The 18693-nt window shown below is 47.9% G+C and overlaps 1 protein-coding gene and 2 pseudogenes across 1 annotated transcript; 2 read left to right on the forward strand and 1 right to left on the reverse strand.

The window, feature by feature from the left end:
- Nucleotides 1-1121: 1121 nt before the first annotated feature.
- LOC130842787 (small Cajal body-specific RNA 20) lies at nucleotides 1122-1267 on the forward strand (annotated as a pseudogene).
- A 10472-nt stretch (nucleotides 1268-11739) lies between these two features.
- On the reverse strand, nucleotides 11740-11847 carry LOC130842781 (small Cajal body-specific RNA 20; annotated as a pseudogene).
- A 2684-nt stretch (nucleotides 11848-14531) lies between these two features.
- Nucleotides 14532-16631, forward strand: LOC130842011 (zinc finger protein 281-like). Its single transcript, XM_057718656.1, has one exon. It carries the CDS (start codon nucleotides 14547-14549, stop codon nucleotides 16353-16355), a length of 1809 nt encoding a protein of 602 aa, XP_057574639.1. The 5' UTR covers nucleotides 14532-14546; the 3' UTR covers nucleotides 16356-16631.
- Nucleotides 16632-18693: the final 2062 nt, after the last annotated feature.

Consider the following 18693-nt stretch of genomic DNA (forward strand, 5'->3'; position numbering starts at 1 on the left):
TATGAGATGATGAATGGTCACTAAGCTTACTGTGGTAATCATTTCATGATGCCTGTAAGTCAAATCATTACGCTCTGCCCCTTACACTCATACAGTGCTGTATGTCAATTCCTTCTCAACAGAAATGGGAAAAATTTCTTTGGGACACTCATGATGTAAAGTTTGGAAATAGATGAAAACAATGTCTCTTACCCTCATTTGTTTCTTGTCGCTGTTTCTCCCTTCTGAACTCCAATAAGAGATCCCTGTGTAAACCTAGGAAAAGCAACTCATGAAAACTTCAGATTTTCTTTTCCTCTGAGCTTGCTATGCCTGCTTGACAAAGCAGAGGCGTGGGCCTCCCAAGCCCTGGCCAGACCTGACTCTGAGCACAGCCTGTGGCCTCAGCCACCAACACTGCTTTCCAGACCCCCCCCCCCTCCACCGCCGCCCCAACTAGCTCTGGAGCCCCTGTCCATCACTGCCTTCACACACACTCTCTGCAGCAAAGCTACTGAAGTCATCCTGATTTATCTTTTTCTGTCTTTCTTTCTTTTCTTCCAATTTTTCCCCCATAATACTCCTTTGACATAACTTTGGCTTTTGTAAGGTCTCAGATAATCAGTCCTGTTCCACTGACTTACAAATTTGTCATAACTGGAAAAGCAAGATAAAATATATTTCACCTTACCACAGGGAAGAATCCAGCCTGAACTTAAAATCATCCTCCACGACCAACACATTCCACACAACCCATCTCTTCATCACAGTACCACAAAAAGAAGAAAAGCCTCAGGTATTAGAAATTCCTCAAGAGACTATTCATGAATGCATCTGGTAGACTCAAAAATTTAAATGTGTGAGGAATCCTCATGGAGTAGGCTCCACTCTGTATAACTCTTGCCTAACTTCCACCTCTCTCAGGTCTGTGGAACTTTGTTTGAAATTGTCTTTTTAGTGTGTTTGTTCTTTAGAAATATTTCAAAGGTTGCAACCCACCCGCCCACCTCCACTATAATGCATAACCTACTTTGTTAGCAACACTTTCAGACTGACATATCAAAGAATTGCAGAAAATGAACATTTAGGGCTGCCACTCTCTCCACTACTTTACCAAACACTTAGAAACTCCAGCAGGAGAGGGCCTCTCTCCCGTGGGGCTGTGCGTGTGTTGGGGTGGGGTCTCTTTTCTCCTCAGCCCTTGGGTTGGAGGCCCTGATCAGCCCTGCAGGATCCCTGTCAGGGCTGCCATGAGCTGGGCAGCCTTGTTTTCCTACCTCGGGGAGCCAATACTTGGTGTACACCAGGCTGGGCCTTACGTGGCAGCACTGGGCACTGGGACTCTGGCTTTCCCGAGACACTGCCAGGCTCTCGTGGACTGATCCTGGCCTAGGCTGGCCCCAAAGTAGCTGAGCCTCCTGCCTGCCCCCAAGCAAAGACACATGCACCCCCAACAAGTGGTCACCTACCCCAGAGGTGCCCGCCAGCGAGGGGGCCTCTCACCTTCTGCCCCCCTACTAGACAGCTGCTTGGTCACAGCGGATGTCACCAGGAACACGGTCCAGGCGTGGAGGCTGTTGTAGAAGGGCATCTGAGGCAACCTCGCTTGCAGGGGAAGCTCACCGTTTTCCCTGCCGGGACTGACTTGGGAACCAGGCAGGCCACTCCATTCCTCAGCTCTCAGCTGCGTCTCCTGCACGGGGTCCCCTGCAGGACTGCGATGCAGGGGTGGAGAGGAAGAGCCCTGAGTTGGTGCTGGAGAAGAAGGGCACCCTAGGAGTCAGGGCAAGCTAGTCAGACCCGCCCCTCAGCGCACTGGCTGCAGCACAAGCCCTGCCCTAGGCAGGGAGCTGCCTCCAGTGGGACCCCTCAGGCCCCAAACCCTGTGAGCTGTGCCACCCAGCCCGGGCCCACTCCTCTGGACATTGCTTAACTTTCATGCGCCTGCTTCTTCAGTTGACAAAATGGTGTTTTACGAAAGCTCTAAGAATTTCTACACACCTAAAAGTACTTTCTTCACTAAAAAAGTTCCAGAGCATCTCATTTTGTGCTAAAAGCATTCTCTGTGGAAAAGACGACAAAAGAACAGCTGTGGGAGGATGTCAGTTGGACTCTGTGCTCCCTCCTTCCCATCAGGGTCAGCTTAACTAAACATACATTGGTTGTTCATCTGTTGTGCTCTGAGTGTGAATTATCCCTCACTCCAATGCCTAAGTGTTTGTAAATGTATTCCTCATGCAAGGAACTTATGCTTGGTTTTAAATAATTTAATATAATTGGACTGCCAGGTGAATTAATTTGAATAATTTCCAGTTCAGACTTAACCTCAGTGTGACTCCACACAGAGTGGTACCTAAAGGACAGCAATGTTAGAAGCAATTGAACTTTGTGTGTCTGTGTGTATAATTCAGTGACATATAATATGTAAGTTTGTATAGGCATAATTTACACAAAGGTATATGTATTTGTATACACCTTTTTATAAACTATACATATATATATTTGAGTGTAGATATATACATATACAGATTCACGTTTGTATACAAGGAATAGTATACTATATATATATTTTTTTCCTTTAGGAATTCCTGTTCCTCTGATAGTGGACAATTTCTAAAACCTGACATTTGCTGATCCCAGTTACCACCTATCAAGACCTCAAAGCTCAAAACTTTTTTTCCAGACATGGAAAAGGCAGCAAAAGCACACAAACATGAGAATGTCCAGGACAAAGGTGTCCAAGTCCTGAAGCAGGTTTTAGAATGGCTACGCTGCCATTTCATTTCAGACATGAAAACGATCTCTATCTGTCTGCTCAAGCACATATGAAGTCCATGCCTCAAGAACAGATTTTTAAAAGGTGTACAGACATTTTGAGTTCACTGTCTGCATGCCTTCATATTCATTTGCACCAACATGTATGTAATTGCTGCCCAGGGCTTGGGAAACCAGGCTACAAAGCCTTTTCCCCTAACTGCCACCAGCTATTGAGTTAATGGTGGGGTTAGTTACTTTTTGTGAACTTTTGGGGTCCTCGAAATTAAACTTCCACCTATGAGGGCGAAGATTATGTAGTATGAGTTCAAATTATAGAAAGAGCAAGACTGTGCACACCATCTATAGTGTGTGGAATCTAGTCCTTGTAAAGAAATTACAGGGACTTCCCTGTGGAGCAGTGGTTAGGAATCCACCCGCCAATGCAGGGGTCACGGGTTCGATCCCTACTCTGGGAAGATCCGACATGCCACGGAGCAGCAAAGCCAGTGCGCTACAACTACTGAGCTTGTGCTCTAGGGCCCAGGAGCCACAACTACTGAGCCCATGTTCCACGACTACTGAAGCCTGGATGCCTAGAGCCTCTGCTCTACAATAAGAGAGCCACCACAATTTGGAGCCCTCCCACTGCAATGAAGAGTAGCCCTGCTTGCCGCAACGAGATAAAGCCCACACACAGCCAAGAAAGAAACAAAGAATGGAAGAAAGAAATTACAGGATAAGAAAGAGAAAAATTAGTTTTCATTATCACCCTTGGACGTTTGACAAGATTATACTGGAGTATAATTTGTTTTTTTTTTGAGGGGGGGGAGCTTATTCATAATCTCCATATAAATCACGATGATAATGTGTTACTTTTGTTCATGAGTATATATTTGGGGAAGACAAATAAGGACCCCCAGCCACACTGAGCCATCTTTAAGTCCACATCTTCCACGTATGCTTTCAGATTTGTATTGAAAATATCTACCTTCTGTGAGCTCCCATATTATTGCATTGTTACTCAGCTGTGGCATTGGTCTTGTTCCAGAATATATGTGACTTTAACTCATGTATTTTCTTTCTCTCTATGACTTGCTTATGTCTTTGGCCCTCGTTTATAGTGCATGGACACTGAATTAAACAATTGCACGCACACACACATGCACACGCACACGCACAGGCACACACACACACAGGATAGGGAGGAGAAAGATGATAACCATGAAGAAGGAGAGAGAAACAGGAGAGAGGAGCCTTTGCAATTCAGAGAAGACTTCCAGGGCGGCTCCACACACAGTGCTTCAGACAGAGAGGAGAGCATGTTGCTGATGTGTTTCTCCGCTCAATCTAAGACCACCACGTAAGTGCCAGACCCCTTCCGGGAAGATCATTGCTACCTCAGAGTCTGTCACTCAGGACGGCCAGATGGGCTGGGAGGAACATAAGAGGATGCAGCCAACACCGGACAAGCTCAGCTGGTCAAAGTCCCCAGGCTCCGTGGCCTTGCTCAAGGCCATCCACTCATCTTCCATATTTACCTTCAACCAACCAACGAGTCTTTACTGAATGCCTGCTGTGTACACAGCATTGCTCTGGGGTACTGCATGGGGAATACTAAGAAGTGTGTCACGTGCCAGGAGATGAACATCTAATTCAGAAATCATACAATACACATACATACACATACACACTGCATTCACCCAGGTACACACACGCTTATACATACACCATTTGTGCTTCCATGTATTTAACAGTGACTTGCAATGGAAGCAATGTGTGATAGGCATCCAGTGAATTGGTCCCATTTCAAGAGCAGTAAGAGCTCAGAAGACCAGAGCACTGTGGGCCGGGAAGGCTTCTTCCAAGAGATGGGGATTGAGCTAGAACTTGACATATCTGAAAGTCGGCAGGAATTAGCACATTGCCTTTCTTTTACCATCAAGTAGACTAAAAGCAAATAGTTTTCCTCAGTCCTAGCAAGGATCAAGAATGTCATGTAAGGCGTCCCTCCAACGGACGCCCACAGAGAATGCAGCTGTAGGGAGCAGCTCTTTGAGGCTTGAGCCCAGGCTGCCTTAGGTAAAGACATCCTTAGTGAGGTGCTTGGTTCGCTCTTCAGCATATAAATCCATGAACAGCGGGGGTTCTACAAGCTTGCTGCTCATAATGGCCTAATATATCAGGCAGAAGTTAAAGAAAAATCGTGCGATTTTACCTTAATGTGTGGTTACAGCAAAGGGATGCACTGTCCCAGCGTCTGGACTGCGATTTCGTGTGCACATGACTTGGAACAAACCCGAAGGGCCCATGGTGTCCTGAGATAGGGCAGTGAGTGCAAACACCGCATCACTTTCATTGCCACATACAACCACCAGCAGTAGTAGAGATCCAGGGCTGTCTTTAATTTCCTCCTCCCCTTTCTAAGGCTGGGATTCGATATGCAAATGCACCCCCCGCCCGAGTTTTCCTCTTATTTTATCAGTGTAGACACAGAAAAATTTGTATCCTAAAAAAAACCAACTGTAGAAAGTCATTTTTGAGGCAATCAGGGAATTCTGAATACAAGCCACTGGGTGATGGTACCAAGGGATTATTATTACCACTCAGGTGCCTGGATGGCCCTGTGGTTATGTAGAAAAGGAGTCTGTACTTTTTAGAAGGTACATGCCCATCGAGATATAGGGATGAAAACACATGTTGTCTTGCGTTTCTCTGAAATTAGCATAGCAAGAAGAGGAGAGTGAGCTGGGAGGGGAGGAGGAGAAAAGGACAGAAGGAAGGAAGGGAGGAAAGGAGGGAGAGAGGCAAGCAGGGAGGGAGGGAGCAAGCAAAGAAGATTGATACAATTTAGTAAGATCCTGATAAATGCTGAACCTGGTTATTGGCGTTTATGGGAGTCCGTTCCAGTACTCTTGCCATGGTTGTGTATATTTGAATATTTTCATGATAAAAAGTGTTTTCAAAAAGAAACATGTGAAACCCCTTATCGAAAATAACAATTACAGTGCAACTAGAGATTATCACCCTAAGCGAAGTTAGTCGGAAAGAGAGACAAATACCATATGATATCATTTATATGTAGAATCTAAAATATGACACAAATGAACCCATCAACAAATCAGAAACAGACTCATGGACATAGAGAACAGACGTGGGTGCCAAGGGGAGCTGAGGGGGGAGACAGATGGATTGGGACTCTGGGATGAGTAGATGCAAGCTCGTATATATAAAATGGAAAAACAACAATGTCTTACTGTAGAGCATAGGGAACTATATTCAATATCCTGTGATAAATAATAACGAAATAGAATATGAAAAAAGAATGCTTATATATGTATAACTGAGTCACAGGATTACTGACTGAAGCATGTATAGGGACAAAAAATCATTGTTGCAGCATACTCACAAGAAAACGTTCTGTCCTCATTGCGAACTGCCAGAGAATAACCATCATCTCTCTTCTCTCATGGACCTTTGGGAATACATAAACCACAAAACTGATGAAAATTGGAAATGTGAGGCTGCATGGTCTGGCCACTGGTAAGGTTTTGTTTTTATCATCTCAGTTAATGCTCACAATAACCTGGTGACGTAGTTAATATTGCTGTCCTCATTTTAGAGATGTGCAAACCAAGATTCACTGAGAATAAGCAAGCTCACAGTTTCGCCAGTTAGCAAGCGGTGAGAAAGGCCAGGATTTAGATGCCAGCAATCTGGCTCCAGGGCCCCTGCTCCCATGAATCTACTATATTGAACCACAGTTCATGGCTATTACTGCTTGGGATGAGGCTCCATTCAGGATTTAAGGATTTCAAAGTGTGAAGTGAAGTAAATCTTTTAAACAAATACGAGCATGACTGATGCCAAAGGAGGGCAACATTTGTCAAAGGTCACATGTGTGACTAAAGTTGAGAAAACACAAATTCACTGTGGACATGGGAGATGTGAAAGGACGCACCTCCGGAGCTGTCACAGACGTCCTAGCTAGTCTAATGCAAATCACGTTGAAAACCCTCACAGTCTCTCCTGTGACAAGTAATATCAAGCCAAAATTGTGCATAGGGTATCCAGCCAAGAGAGGGGGTGGCCTGCAGAACTCAACAAGGGCCAACCTGAGGAGGAAATGTCTTGGTTAAAATCAGGAAGAGGTACTCCTATTGCTGTCTCCTCCCATCTTTTTGAAAAAGAATAGGTAAACAAACCATTTTTAGTTAGTTTCTTAGCCATCCTCCAAAACCATGAGGCAGCGGCACGCATCCCTCAGGCACTGCAGGTGAGGTGACTAGGTCCCATGATATATTTAGGTGTCCACACAAATGATTTGGCTTCCGATCTCAAATGGGGTTGACCAAAATGGCTGCCAAGGAAACACAGGAGGAATCAAGTACATTGTCAAGTATAGGACCCATTATTAGAAGCTATTTTCAATGTTTAGGATATTAACAAGTCTGGGGGCATCTGTAAAACACTTCTTCAAGGAAAAACCATAGAGCCCTAAATCTGGCCTGACTCTCTTTCATTTGACAATAAATAAAAGTTGTTTATTCCTCAGCAAGGGCTTAGGAAATGATTTCTAGAAAACGTGGAGGCAAGATAAGCAGGGGGGTGGGGAGGGGAGGCAGTGGCAAGAAAGTGGGTCAATGTATCCAAGTCCACAGGGGCCCACCACAAGGGATGTGTATGTTCCTGTAGAGGATCTACAGCCAGAAGCAACAGGAGCTGTGCACAGAAATGTACTATAGTCCACAGTTGTAACAAGGACAAAAAAAAAAAACCCCAAAAACCACCCCCCCCAAAAAAAACCCCCACCAAATTTTGTACCCTGTAAGCATTCTTGAGTACTCTAAGCACTGTGCAGGTTTCTACACCTGCAATCTGATGTGGATTCATTAGTTAAAATCTATAGGCTAATGGACTTTCTCAAGGGGCGAGCTGAGTTTTGTTTTCTTTTGATTTGTTTCCACAGTGCGTCTCAGCACCCCACATGCTCAGAAAACTCAGCACTGAACTCCTGCTCCTGGAGACCCGGGGACTATTTGTGGCCTCTGAATTCAACGTCATTGCCGAAACTCTCAGAGCACGGAAACTCCTCACTAATAATACAGCTGACCCTTGACCTACACGGCTTTGAACTTGCGAGTCCACTTCAACACAGTTTTGGGTTTTTTTTTTTTCCAATAAATATACAGGCCGCCCTCCAGATCCATGGGTTTCACATCAGCAGATACTAAGGACAGACTATGGGACTTGGGCATCCGCGGGTTTGGGATCCGCGACGGGTCCTGCAACCAGTCCCCGGAGGACACCAACGGCGACCCGTAGTACTTTGATTACTGTTCCCCGCTTAGTACTGGCTTTTGGATCTAGAGGACGGGGCCAAGAGATAATCCCAAACATTTCTCCAAAGTCTATGAGGTCTCTCTCTTACCCTGCACAAATCGGGCATAGCCCCTCGCACTGGGAAGAAGTCCGACCACGTGTCGAGTACTTAGCTCAGTTGCAGCTTGGGGCCCCAAGCTCTGCTCTCACGCATGCTCCCTACCAGCATCCCTGGGGCGCGCACTCCGCCCCCTCCCGAGATTGCCAAGCCCTGGGCACATGCGCACCTCAGGCGACCCAACCGCCAGGAGGCGGTGGTAAACCCACAGAGGGCCTCTCTCCAGACTTCCTGAAAGCTGACCAGACGCCAGAGGAGTCCTAAGTGTGCGGGATCCAGGGCCACAACTCTAGCCTTGAGTCTTGAGCCGGGGTCTCAGGAGATCCAGCGCGGCCTCCGCTAAAGCACACAGCCTCCTCGACAGCACTCGAGACATGGAGCCTCCGCCCCGGAGCAGCCATGATGCCCATGGCCATGCTGATGCCAACGCGGATTCCCTCATGGCTGGCTTTCTCAGGCTGCGCATCAACAAGGAGCGGGAAGAAGCCCTTGGTCAGCGGCGGGCGGTGCATTAGCTTCAGCCAATTCCAGGAAAGGAGCTTTCCCAGGGAGGGGCGAGCGGCAGGACCCCCCTCAGACGCAGTCCCTCCCCGCCTCCTCCCCACAGCCGGGATCACTCGAGGGCCTGATCTTTCTTTTTGGTTTTCCTCCCTTGCAGAGGCGAAGGCCTTGGAGATCTCGCTTCCTGGAGAGCGGGGAGAGGAGCAGAAGGCTCAGTCGGAACCCGAGCAGGGAGCAGCCGCGGAAGGGAAAGAGGCGGGAGACCAAGGAGGAGAAGGAGAAGAAGGCGTTGACGTCGGCCCGGGACCGCGGGCCCGGAGGGCCGAGAAAGCCGCGAGGCGGAGGCGGGCGTGGGAGGCGGCGATGGCGGAGAGCAGGGCGGGGAGGAGTGGCCCCCGCGGGCCGCCGTCGAGGGTCCACATGGCCGCAGAAGGGCAGCAGCGGGTCCGCCTCGCCAGATTCACGCAGGTGCAGGTGCAGGAGCTGGAGGGCCTTTTCCGGCGCACTCCGTACCCCAACCTGACCAAGCGGTAAGGTGGCGCCTGGGGTGGCGGCGAGCGGGCAGCGCGGTCTGGGCGGCGGGCGGCGCTCTCGCGGGTCCCTGTCCTGGGCTGGGGACCTGGAAGCTCCGGGGCCTCAGGCGGGCCGGGACCCTGCCCCCGCACTCGGGGCCTAGGGCGGGGGCGGGGGCTCTGCCTGGTGGGAATCCAGGTCAGTATTTCCCTGAGTTGTTTGAATAAGCCCCTTCTGGAAGCTCTGTTGCCGGCCAGTTAAAGTAAATAATGAGTTGCCTGAGGCAAGGGGGAGGGAATGCCGGTTGGGGTCTACTTTAATTTAAAATTTTGAACGTCAGTTCTTCACGGATTATATTTGCATTGATATATTTTAAAATCGTGATTTTGAAAATTATCTTGACTAGTGATTTTTGTACATTCCCTTAACTTTTGCTCTTGTGAGAAAACTAGCTCTAACGCAGCCCTCTAGCTACAGATTACAGAATGGTGTACTAGCTCAGTGCTGGGGAGCTGGTGATAAAAATTTTCTTACATAAGCTCAACCAAAGAATGAACAGCAGTGTGTGGCGACCTTTTGTAGGACGTACTCCAACCTGTTCATCACTGATGGATCCACTGACGGATCGAACAAGCTATTTTAAGGGTCTAAAGTAATGCCTAAAATGGGCAAGAGAAGTGGTTGAAAGCTGGTAACGATATTTTGTCAGAGATTTTATTCATCTTTGAAGTTGGTGACACTAAAAGCAACTGTGAATTCGAATTTCATTAGTTCTTGGGAACTCGGCCTCCTTTACCAATAAGACTTGGCTCTCCTTAAATACTTTCTCAACTTACTTTCACTGTAAATCCTGAAAATGTGTCATTTTTCCTACGGCAGAAATTGGTTCTGAAAATAAATCGCTGATACGTTTTAGAAAAGAAAATTTTTACAGGATGAAATAACATCCTATATTCAGTTTCATCCACAGCCCCCAATACTGAACACTTCCAATTTTCTCCCCTCAGACAGGAGATTGCGAGGTGCATGGGTGTGACTGAGGCCAGAGTGCAGGTCAGTAAACCTGAAAAAAAGCAAGCTGGCAGGGCAGCCAATCTAAAACCTGCTTTGGGGCTTGGACTCCTTCGTCCTGGACATTCTCACATTGGTTTGTTTTTGTGACCTTTTCCTTGTTTGGGAAATATGGTAAACTTTGGGGTCTTGGTTGGTGGTAAATGGGATAAGTAAACCCCAGTTTTGGAAATTGCCCATTACCAGAAGAACTTGATTTCCTGAAGGAAATAAAACTACCATAGTATACTATTCCTTGTTCACAAAGGTGAACATTATATATATATATATATATGTACGCCTTTTTATAATCTATACCTATATAAACGTCTATATATTATATGGTACTGAATTATGTACACGCACATGCACACACACAAAGTTCACTTGCTTCTAACACTGGTATCCTTTAGGTGCCACTTCTGTGTGGAGTCACACTGAGGTTAAGTCTGAAGTTGATATTATTCAAATTAATGCACCGAGGGTTCCAAGTATATTGAGTTATTTAAAACCAAGCATAAATATTTTGCATGAGGAGTCAATTTATAAATACTTAGGCATTGGAGTGAGGGGATGATTCACACTCAGAACACAACAGATGAGCAACCAATGTATGTTTAGTTAAGCTGACACTGAGGGGAGAGGAGAGCACAAAGTCCAAGTCCGGTCCTCCCACAGCTGTTCTTTTGTTGTCTTTTGCACAGAGAGTGGTTTCTTGCTTTTAGAACAAAATAAGATTCTCGCAGGACTTTCTTTAGTGTAGAAAATATTTTCAGGACATTAGAACTTTTGGGAGGTAGTGTCAAACACCATCTTGTCAGCTGATGAAGGAGGCACTTGAACGCTGAACACTTTCCAGAGGCACGGGCCCGAGCTGGGAGGCACAGCTCACAGTCTTTGGGTCCTGAGGTGTCCCACTGGAGGCAGCTCCCTGCCTAGGGCAGGGCTTGCCTTGCTGTCAGTGTGCTGAGGGGTGGGTCTGACATCCTTGCCCTGATGCTTGTGGTGCCCTTCTTCTCCTGCACCAACTCAGGGCTCTTCCTCGCTACCCCAGCCTGGAGTCCTGCAGGGACCCTGTGCAGGAGACCCAGCTGGGAGCAGAGGGATGGAGCAGCCTGGCTGCTGCCCAAGTCAGTCCAGGCAGGGAAAACAGTGAACTTCCGCCCTAGTGAGATGGCCTCAGATGCCCTTCTACAACAGCCCCCACGCCTGGACCCCACTCCTGGCGACATCCACTGGGACCCAGCGGTTGTCTAGTAGGAGGGCAGGAGGTGAGAGGCCCCCTCCCTGGCGGGCATCAGTGGAGTAGATGACCACTTGTTGGGGGTGCATGTGTCCTTGCCTGGGGATAGGCAGGTGGCCCAGCTACTTTGGGGACAACCTAGGCCAGGATCAGCTCATGAGAGCCTGGCAGTGTCCCGGGAAAATCAGAGGCCCAGTGCCCAGTGCTGCCACGTGAGGCCCAGCCTGGTGTAGACCAAGTATGAGCTCCCAGCAACTGCAAATGTCTGAGGTAGGAAAACAAGGCTGCCCAGCTCATGGCAGCCCTGACAGGGATCCTCCAGGGCTGATCTGGGCCTCCAACCCAAGGGCTGAGGAGAAAAGAGACCCCACCCCAACACACACACACACACACACACACACACACACACACACACACACACAGCGCCCTATGGGAGAGAGGCCCTCTCCTGCAGGAGTTTCTAAGTGTTTCCTAAAGTAGTAGAGAGAGTGACAGCTCTAAGTCTTCATTTTCTGGAGTTCTTTGATATGCCAGCGTGAAAGCCTTGCTAACATAATAGGTCATGCATTATAGTGGAGTGGGAGGGTGAGTTACAACCATCTAAATATGTCTAAATAACAAAGAAACTAAAATAACAATTCCTGACAGAGTTGCTCTCACCTGAGAAAGGAAGAAGATAGGCAAGAGTTATACAGAGTGGAGCCTATGCGGTGAGGATTCCTCATACATCCAACGTTTTGAGACTACCAAAAGCATTCATGATAGTCTCTTGAGGACTGTTTAATATCTGAGGCTTTTCTCCCTTTTTGTGGTACTGTGAGGAAGAGATGGGTTGTGTGGAATGTGTTGGTCGTGGAGGATGCCTCTGAGTTCAGGCGGGATTCTTCCCTGTGGTAAGGGGAAATCCGTTTTCTTTTCCTCTCCCAGTGAGGACAGATTTGTGAGTCAATGGATCAGGACAGATTATTTGAGACTATAGAAAAGCCAAAGTTATATCAAAGGAGTATTTTGGGGGACAAAGGAGGAAGAAAAAATAGAGAATAAGAAAAATCAGGATGAGTTCACCAGCTTTGCTGCAGAGAGGGTGTGTGAGGGCAGTGGTGGACAAGGGCTGCAGAGCTGGTGTGGGGAGAGGGGCTCTGGAAAGCAGTGCTGGCAGCTGAGGCCAGGGGCTGGGCTCACAGTCAGGTCTGGCCAGGAGTTGGGAGGCCCAGGCCTCTGCTTCCTCAAGCAGGCAAAGCAAGCTCAGAGGAAAAGAAAAACTGAAGTTTTGGGGACCTCTTCCTCAGTTTACACAGTGGGGTCTTAATGGAGTTCAGAAGGGAAAAAGAGCAACAAGACACAAGTGAGGAAAAGAGAGAATGTTTTCATCAGTTTCCAGACTCTACAGCCTGAATCTCTGAAAGAAAAATTTAATGGATCCCCTCCCTTGTTTTGCAAATACCGTAAGAATTGTTTTATGACATCAGTATTGGAAACATGGAAGTAGTGTCAGCCTGAGCCTCTGTGAGCCAGCTGTGCATTTTACTTCCATTTATCCAGGTTTGACCACTGCTACACTGCATCCCCCCAAAATGAGCTCCATTACACTGGCTGTTTAAGACCACATATTCATGCAGCAGCAGGACCCAAGTACTAAGATGGGAGAGGGGAAATGAGGTGACAGAGAGGAGGCCCCTTGGTCTCTGGGAAAATTTGCAGAGTGGAAACATCCAAACATACTAAATATGATGTAATTCCTTTCACTGGGATGCTGAGGGAGCAGCAGAGTCCACAGGACAGGTTTTCCTTTCAGTTAATAGGTGGCAGATATTTAGCGAGGAGCCATTATTGTGACTCCTCACCCACGTGCTTGTGGACTGTCTTCCTACAATGCAGGTTGTACCCTCTTGCCTTAAGCACAAGGTTCAGGATGGGGATCTCCTGATTGAGTAGCGGGGCCTAGAGGCCCAACCACTCTGGGCAGCAAGGGTCTGGTCCAAGGTCCTGCAACTGTAGCCAGAGCAGAGTGAGCTGACCTGGTCCCGAGCCCAGGAAGGTTTGGAGGGTGGGGCAGGGTGGAGAGTGCAGAATTCACGGTGGTGACAATGGTCTGCCTCTTTCCCCCAAACTCTTGGCTGGGCAAAGATTTTAAGAGTTTTAGTAAATTTGGGCTGAGTCGGCCTAACCATTCATTACTCCTATGGTTTAACATTAAGGCAGTGTCCAGGGCTTCAGCTACACTGGTGTCCAGCAAGACAAGCCACAAAGTCCAAGGGCCCCCCGTGACCCGACCTCCCTCACAATACCATCTCCATCTTTTTAACCATCCCGAGGTTCCAGAGGATGAATGACCCTTTAGTCATGGGTTTTTCAGAATTGAGGCCATTCTCCTGTGTGATTTTAAAAGGCAGCCACTTTTTCCTATGCTCAACTTCCCCAGAACTAAGGCGACACCTGCCCAGTGAGTAAGGGTTAGCGGCAGCTGGAGCTGATGGTCCGTTGTCAGGATGCAGACCTACCAGGCATCGTAATAGCAGCAGGGACCGAGTGCAGTTGGTCAGCTCCACCTGCACATGAGAGTGGGGGAAATAATAGTGAAGGTGGCGGGAGAGAGACAAAGCCATATGCCAGTCCAGAGCCTGGCACGTGGTCAGTGCTCCTTAATGGCAGTCGGGGCTAAAGTGGGGAGGGTTTTCAGCTAAATATCCCAAGATATTTTAGCAAGAAGGAAGTAGCTTTTCCTGATGCAGTTTAAAATCTTCGGCCCCGAGTGCTCCCAGCTGCGATTTTTCGTGTCTGACATGAAATGCTCAATATACTAACTCAATCCCGTTTCCTCTCTGATTGAAGGTTTGGTTTAAGAATAGAAGGGCGGCCCGGAGGCCGAAGCCGGAGTCTCAGGGAAGCAGGGCCAAGAGGAAGCCGGGCGCGGCGGCGGGGGACGCGGAGGGCGCCGTGCTGTCGCCCAGCCAGAAGCCGCACGTCTGCGACCACTGCAGCGCCGCGTTCCGCAGCTCCTACCACCTGCGGCGGCACGTCCTCATCCACACCGGCGAGCGGCCCTTCCAGTGCGGCCAGTGCAGCATGGCCTTCAGCCAGAAGTACCTGCTGCAGCGGCACGAGAAGATCCACAGCCACGAGAAGCCCTTCGGCTGCGACCAGTGCAGCATGAAGTTCATCCAGAAGTACCACATGGAGAGGCACAAGCGGACGCACAGCGGAGAAAAGCCACACAAGTGTGACACTTGCCAGCAGTATTTCTCAAGGACGGACCAGCTGCTGAAGCACAGGCGCAGGTGCGGCGAGGCCCTGGCGAAGGGGGCGCCCGGCGCGGAGCCGGGGTCGTCCGGCAGCCACGGCGGCGTGGGCAGCCTGGCCGCGTTGTCTCAGGGAAGCACGAGTTCCTCCAGGAGGAAAGCCAAGTCCAAGGGCCTGGCCGTGGAAAACAAGGAGCCCAAGACCGGGAAAGCCAGTGAGTCCCACGTGCCGAGCAGCATAAACATGCAGACGTACTCGGTGGAGATGCCCGCCGTGTCCTCCGGTGGGGGCATCCTCGGCTCCGGCCTGGACGAGCTCCAGAAGAGGGTGCCCAAACTCATCTTCAAGAAGGGCAGCAGGAAGAGTACCGACAAAAACGACCTGAATTTTGTGTCGCCGCTACCAGACATCGTGGGACAGAAGCCCTTGTCCGGGAAACCAGGTGGCTCCCTTGGCATCGTGTCAAACAACAGCGTGGAGACCATCAGCCTTCTCCAGGGTGCAGGTGGCAAGCAAGGTCAGATAGGCAGCAGCTACGATGATGCCATGCAATTCTCTAAGAAGAGAAGGTACTTACCCACCGCCAGCAGCAACAGTGCCTTTTCCGTGAACGTGGGACACATGGTCTCCCAGCAGTCCGTCATTCAGTCCGCGGGCGTCGGCGTCTTGGACAGTGAGGCCCTGTTGTCCCTTATGGACTCCCCGGCCCTGAATGCGGACATTAAGTCTTGTCACGACAAGTCGGGAATTCCTGATGAGGTTTTACAGAGTATTTTGGATCAGTACTCCAGCAAGTCGGAGAGCCAGAAGGAGGATCCTTTCAGCATAGCAGAACCACGTGTGGATCTGCACGCCTCAGGAGAACACTCAGAACTGGTTCAGGAAGAGAATTTGAGCCCCGGCACCCAGACTCCTTCGAATGACAAGGCGAGCATGTTGCAAGAATACTCCAAATACCTCCAGCAGGCTTTTGAGAAATCCACGAATGCAGGTTTTACTCTGGGACACGGTTTCCAGTTTGTCAGTCTGTACTCACCTCTCCACAGCCACACTTTATTTCCGGAAAAACAGATATACACTACATCTCCTTTGGAGTGTGGTTTTGGCCAGTCTGTTACCTCAGTGTTGCCATCTTCGTTGCCAAAGCCTCCTTTTGGGATGTTGTTTGGGTCTCAGCCAGGTCTTTATTTATCTGCTTTGGATGCCACACATCAGCAGTTGACACCTTCCCAGGAGCTGGATGACCTGATAGATTCTCAGAAGAACCTAGAGACTTCTTCAGCCTTCCAGTCCTCATCTCAGAAACTGACTAGCCAGAAGGAACAACAGAAGAACTTAGAGTCCTCAGCAAGCTTTCAGATTCCATCTCAGGAGTTAGCTAGCCAGATAGAGCCTCAGAAGGACGTAGAGCCTAGAACGACGTACCAGATTGAGAACTCCGCGCAAGCGTTTGGCTCTCAGTTCAAGTCGGGCAGCAGGGTGCCAATGACCTTTGTCACTAACTCTAACGGAGAAGTGGACCATAGAGCAAGGACTTCAGTGTCAGATTTCTCAGGGTACACAGACATGATGTCCGACGTTAGTGAGCCGTGCAGTGCCAGAGTAAAGACCCCCACCAGCCAGAGCTACAGGTGAGGTCCCAAGAGTGACCGGGCTGCAGGTCTTCTGATGGAATTTCTGTTTTCTTTTGAGAACACTGCCATTGGAATGTTTCTACACGATCCTGTTAAGAATAATGTAATGCCCTTTCAATGCAACTTTTCATATTTAGTTTATTTTGTTAGAGTGATTTTAGCTCTGTTTCTATTGATTTTTAATCAAAATCAATAGATTAAAATAGTTTGACATTCGAAGTGACGATGTTTAGCAATCAAATTTACATGTATAGATCGTCAGGGAATAGCCCAAAAGTTTTAAAGGCAAAAAAAAAAAAAGAAAGAAAAAAGAAAACCACCAAAAAAAACTGTACAAAAACAAAACAAAACAAAACAAAACAAAAACCACAAAAAAAAAAAACCCCACAAAACTTTGTTGCTAGGATTAAGGTTATTCTAATTGCTTTACTCTCAGGAAAGTGTTATAACGCATGGGAATTCTGTACGTTATCACCGTAATGGAATATCCAATTTACAGGTAGTGTGAGAATACATTTCACCACTTCAGTAAGGGAGCGAAAACATTTCAAATCGCCGTCTCCATCTGGGCTGATCCAAAATTCTGAGATGTTGGCTACCTATATTTTGTTGCAGCTTTTAAATGTACTCTGAACTTCCAAACCACGTTCATTCCAGCCTGGTAGAACAAATATTCTTGGATCTTTGATCAAAGCCTGGAATGATAGCTTTAATAAAAGAAGGAAAGAAAAAAAAAAGCACCCTCCCCTTATCCCAGCTGTAGCAAGGCTGTGACTCCGTCAAGAGTTGATGGGCACAGTGTTGAAGCCCAAGCGGCTGGTTGGTTCCAGTGTTAGAACCCAAGTTGGAATTACATCATTCTTTGAAATTTGGGGTGTGTGTTATTTATTATACATGGCCTGAGAACATTGTTCTCTGTCTCTGTTACTACCTGTTACCCACACTTCTGGGGTTTTTAATGTTATTTTTGTTCTTAACCCGTCCTCTCGGAGAGTTCTGGGCCTTCCTTGTTCCCTCTTCTCCCTGTCTGGACAGCTTGGATTTGAGAATGGTCCACATTCCAACAGGTAACACGTTTCGCATTTCCTCTGCTTTTCGGCATCCAAACACCAAACAACAGAGGAAAAGTAAACATCCCCCTCCCCCCTTTTAACAGCAGAACCCACATGTGTCCATGTATAATAAAGCCCCACACACTCGGAGCTGTGGGTATTAGTAAGGTTCCAGCTGGTGACAGAGCTGATGTGAGGGGCGAGAGTATCTCATTTGGTCATGACCTCAGAACCTCTTTGTGAAATTGCAGCCTGTGTAACGTACATTTTAAAAGGGTGCGCTAGTCAGTATTGTACAGGGGTCTTGTAAGGTCATCCAGACTTGCTATGAACGCTAATTGCCATTTGAAGCCGCTGGTAAACAGTGGCTCTGCTCTAAACCACTTTTTAGCAATTGTATTTTTTTCCTGATTATATTTTTAATGTACTTTGATGTTTATGCTGATGAGTTTTTTATGTATTTTTGGTGATGTTTCAGTCTTATGTACTCTTCTGACGTCAGAAAAGTACCACTGGTTGTTTGCAGTCTTGTTGTGTAATCAGCCTACCACAGGCTTCCACGTATAATAAAGTAATTAATATTGTGCAAGTGTAAAACACTTCTGTTATGAAAGCAGTGTTTGGAAAATGAGAAATTATTTAAAATGGTTACAAAATACTAGTTAATTTCCTTTCCCCACTTTCCTCCCTTAAGTCCGCTCTACCAGCTAAAGGGTCACTTATTTGTCATTGCAGGAATCTTAGAAAATGTGTTTAATCCTCTTAAATACACTCAATACTAAAAAGTCTGTATTTCTTATTTTGCTGAGTGCGGTAAATTGTGTTGGGTACAGAGTACGCGCTGTAATCAGAGGATGGAGAGGACCTTCCCCACTGTATCTCTTGAGCTGTATGGTTTTTCTCCAGCGTTTTGTTTTATACAGGTTATGAATTTCTTTACCTTTTTCTGTGTGTACTGAATACTGCATATGTACTATTCTGATTGTTTGCTCTAGTTTACTACCAATAAAAGACCTGTTAATCACACACACACACAAAAAAAAGAACAGAAGTGCCAATTGGCGGAGACATCAGAGCGCATTTGGGATCCAGACCATGGCGCCCTGTGTTTCTGGTCCCTCCTGTCGCCATCGGCTTGGGTGACCCTGCAGTACCATCATGATTTGGAAGCGGGATTGCATCTGGGATCTTCTGCAGGCACTGCCACTGGGGCAGTCCCCAGAGCCATCCTTGGGGCTGCCCCTGCCGGCCCGGCCGCCCCTGCCGCCCTTCCCTCCTCCGCTCTTG

The sequence above is a fragment of the Hippopotamus amphibius genome, chromosome X (genome assembly GCF_030028045.1).
Source record: "Hippopotamus amphibius kiboko isolate mHipAmp2 chromosome X, mHipAmp2.hap2, whole genome shotgun sequence".
Lineage (NCBI taxonomy): Eukaryota > Metazoa > Chordata > Mammalia > Artiodactyla > Hippopotamidae > Hippopotamus > Hippopotamus amphibius.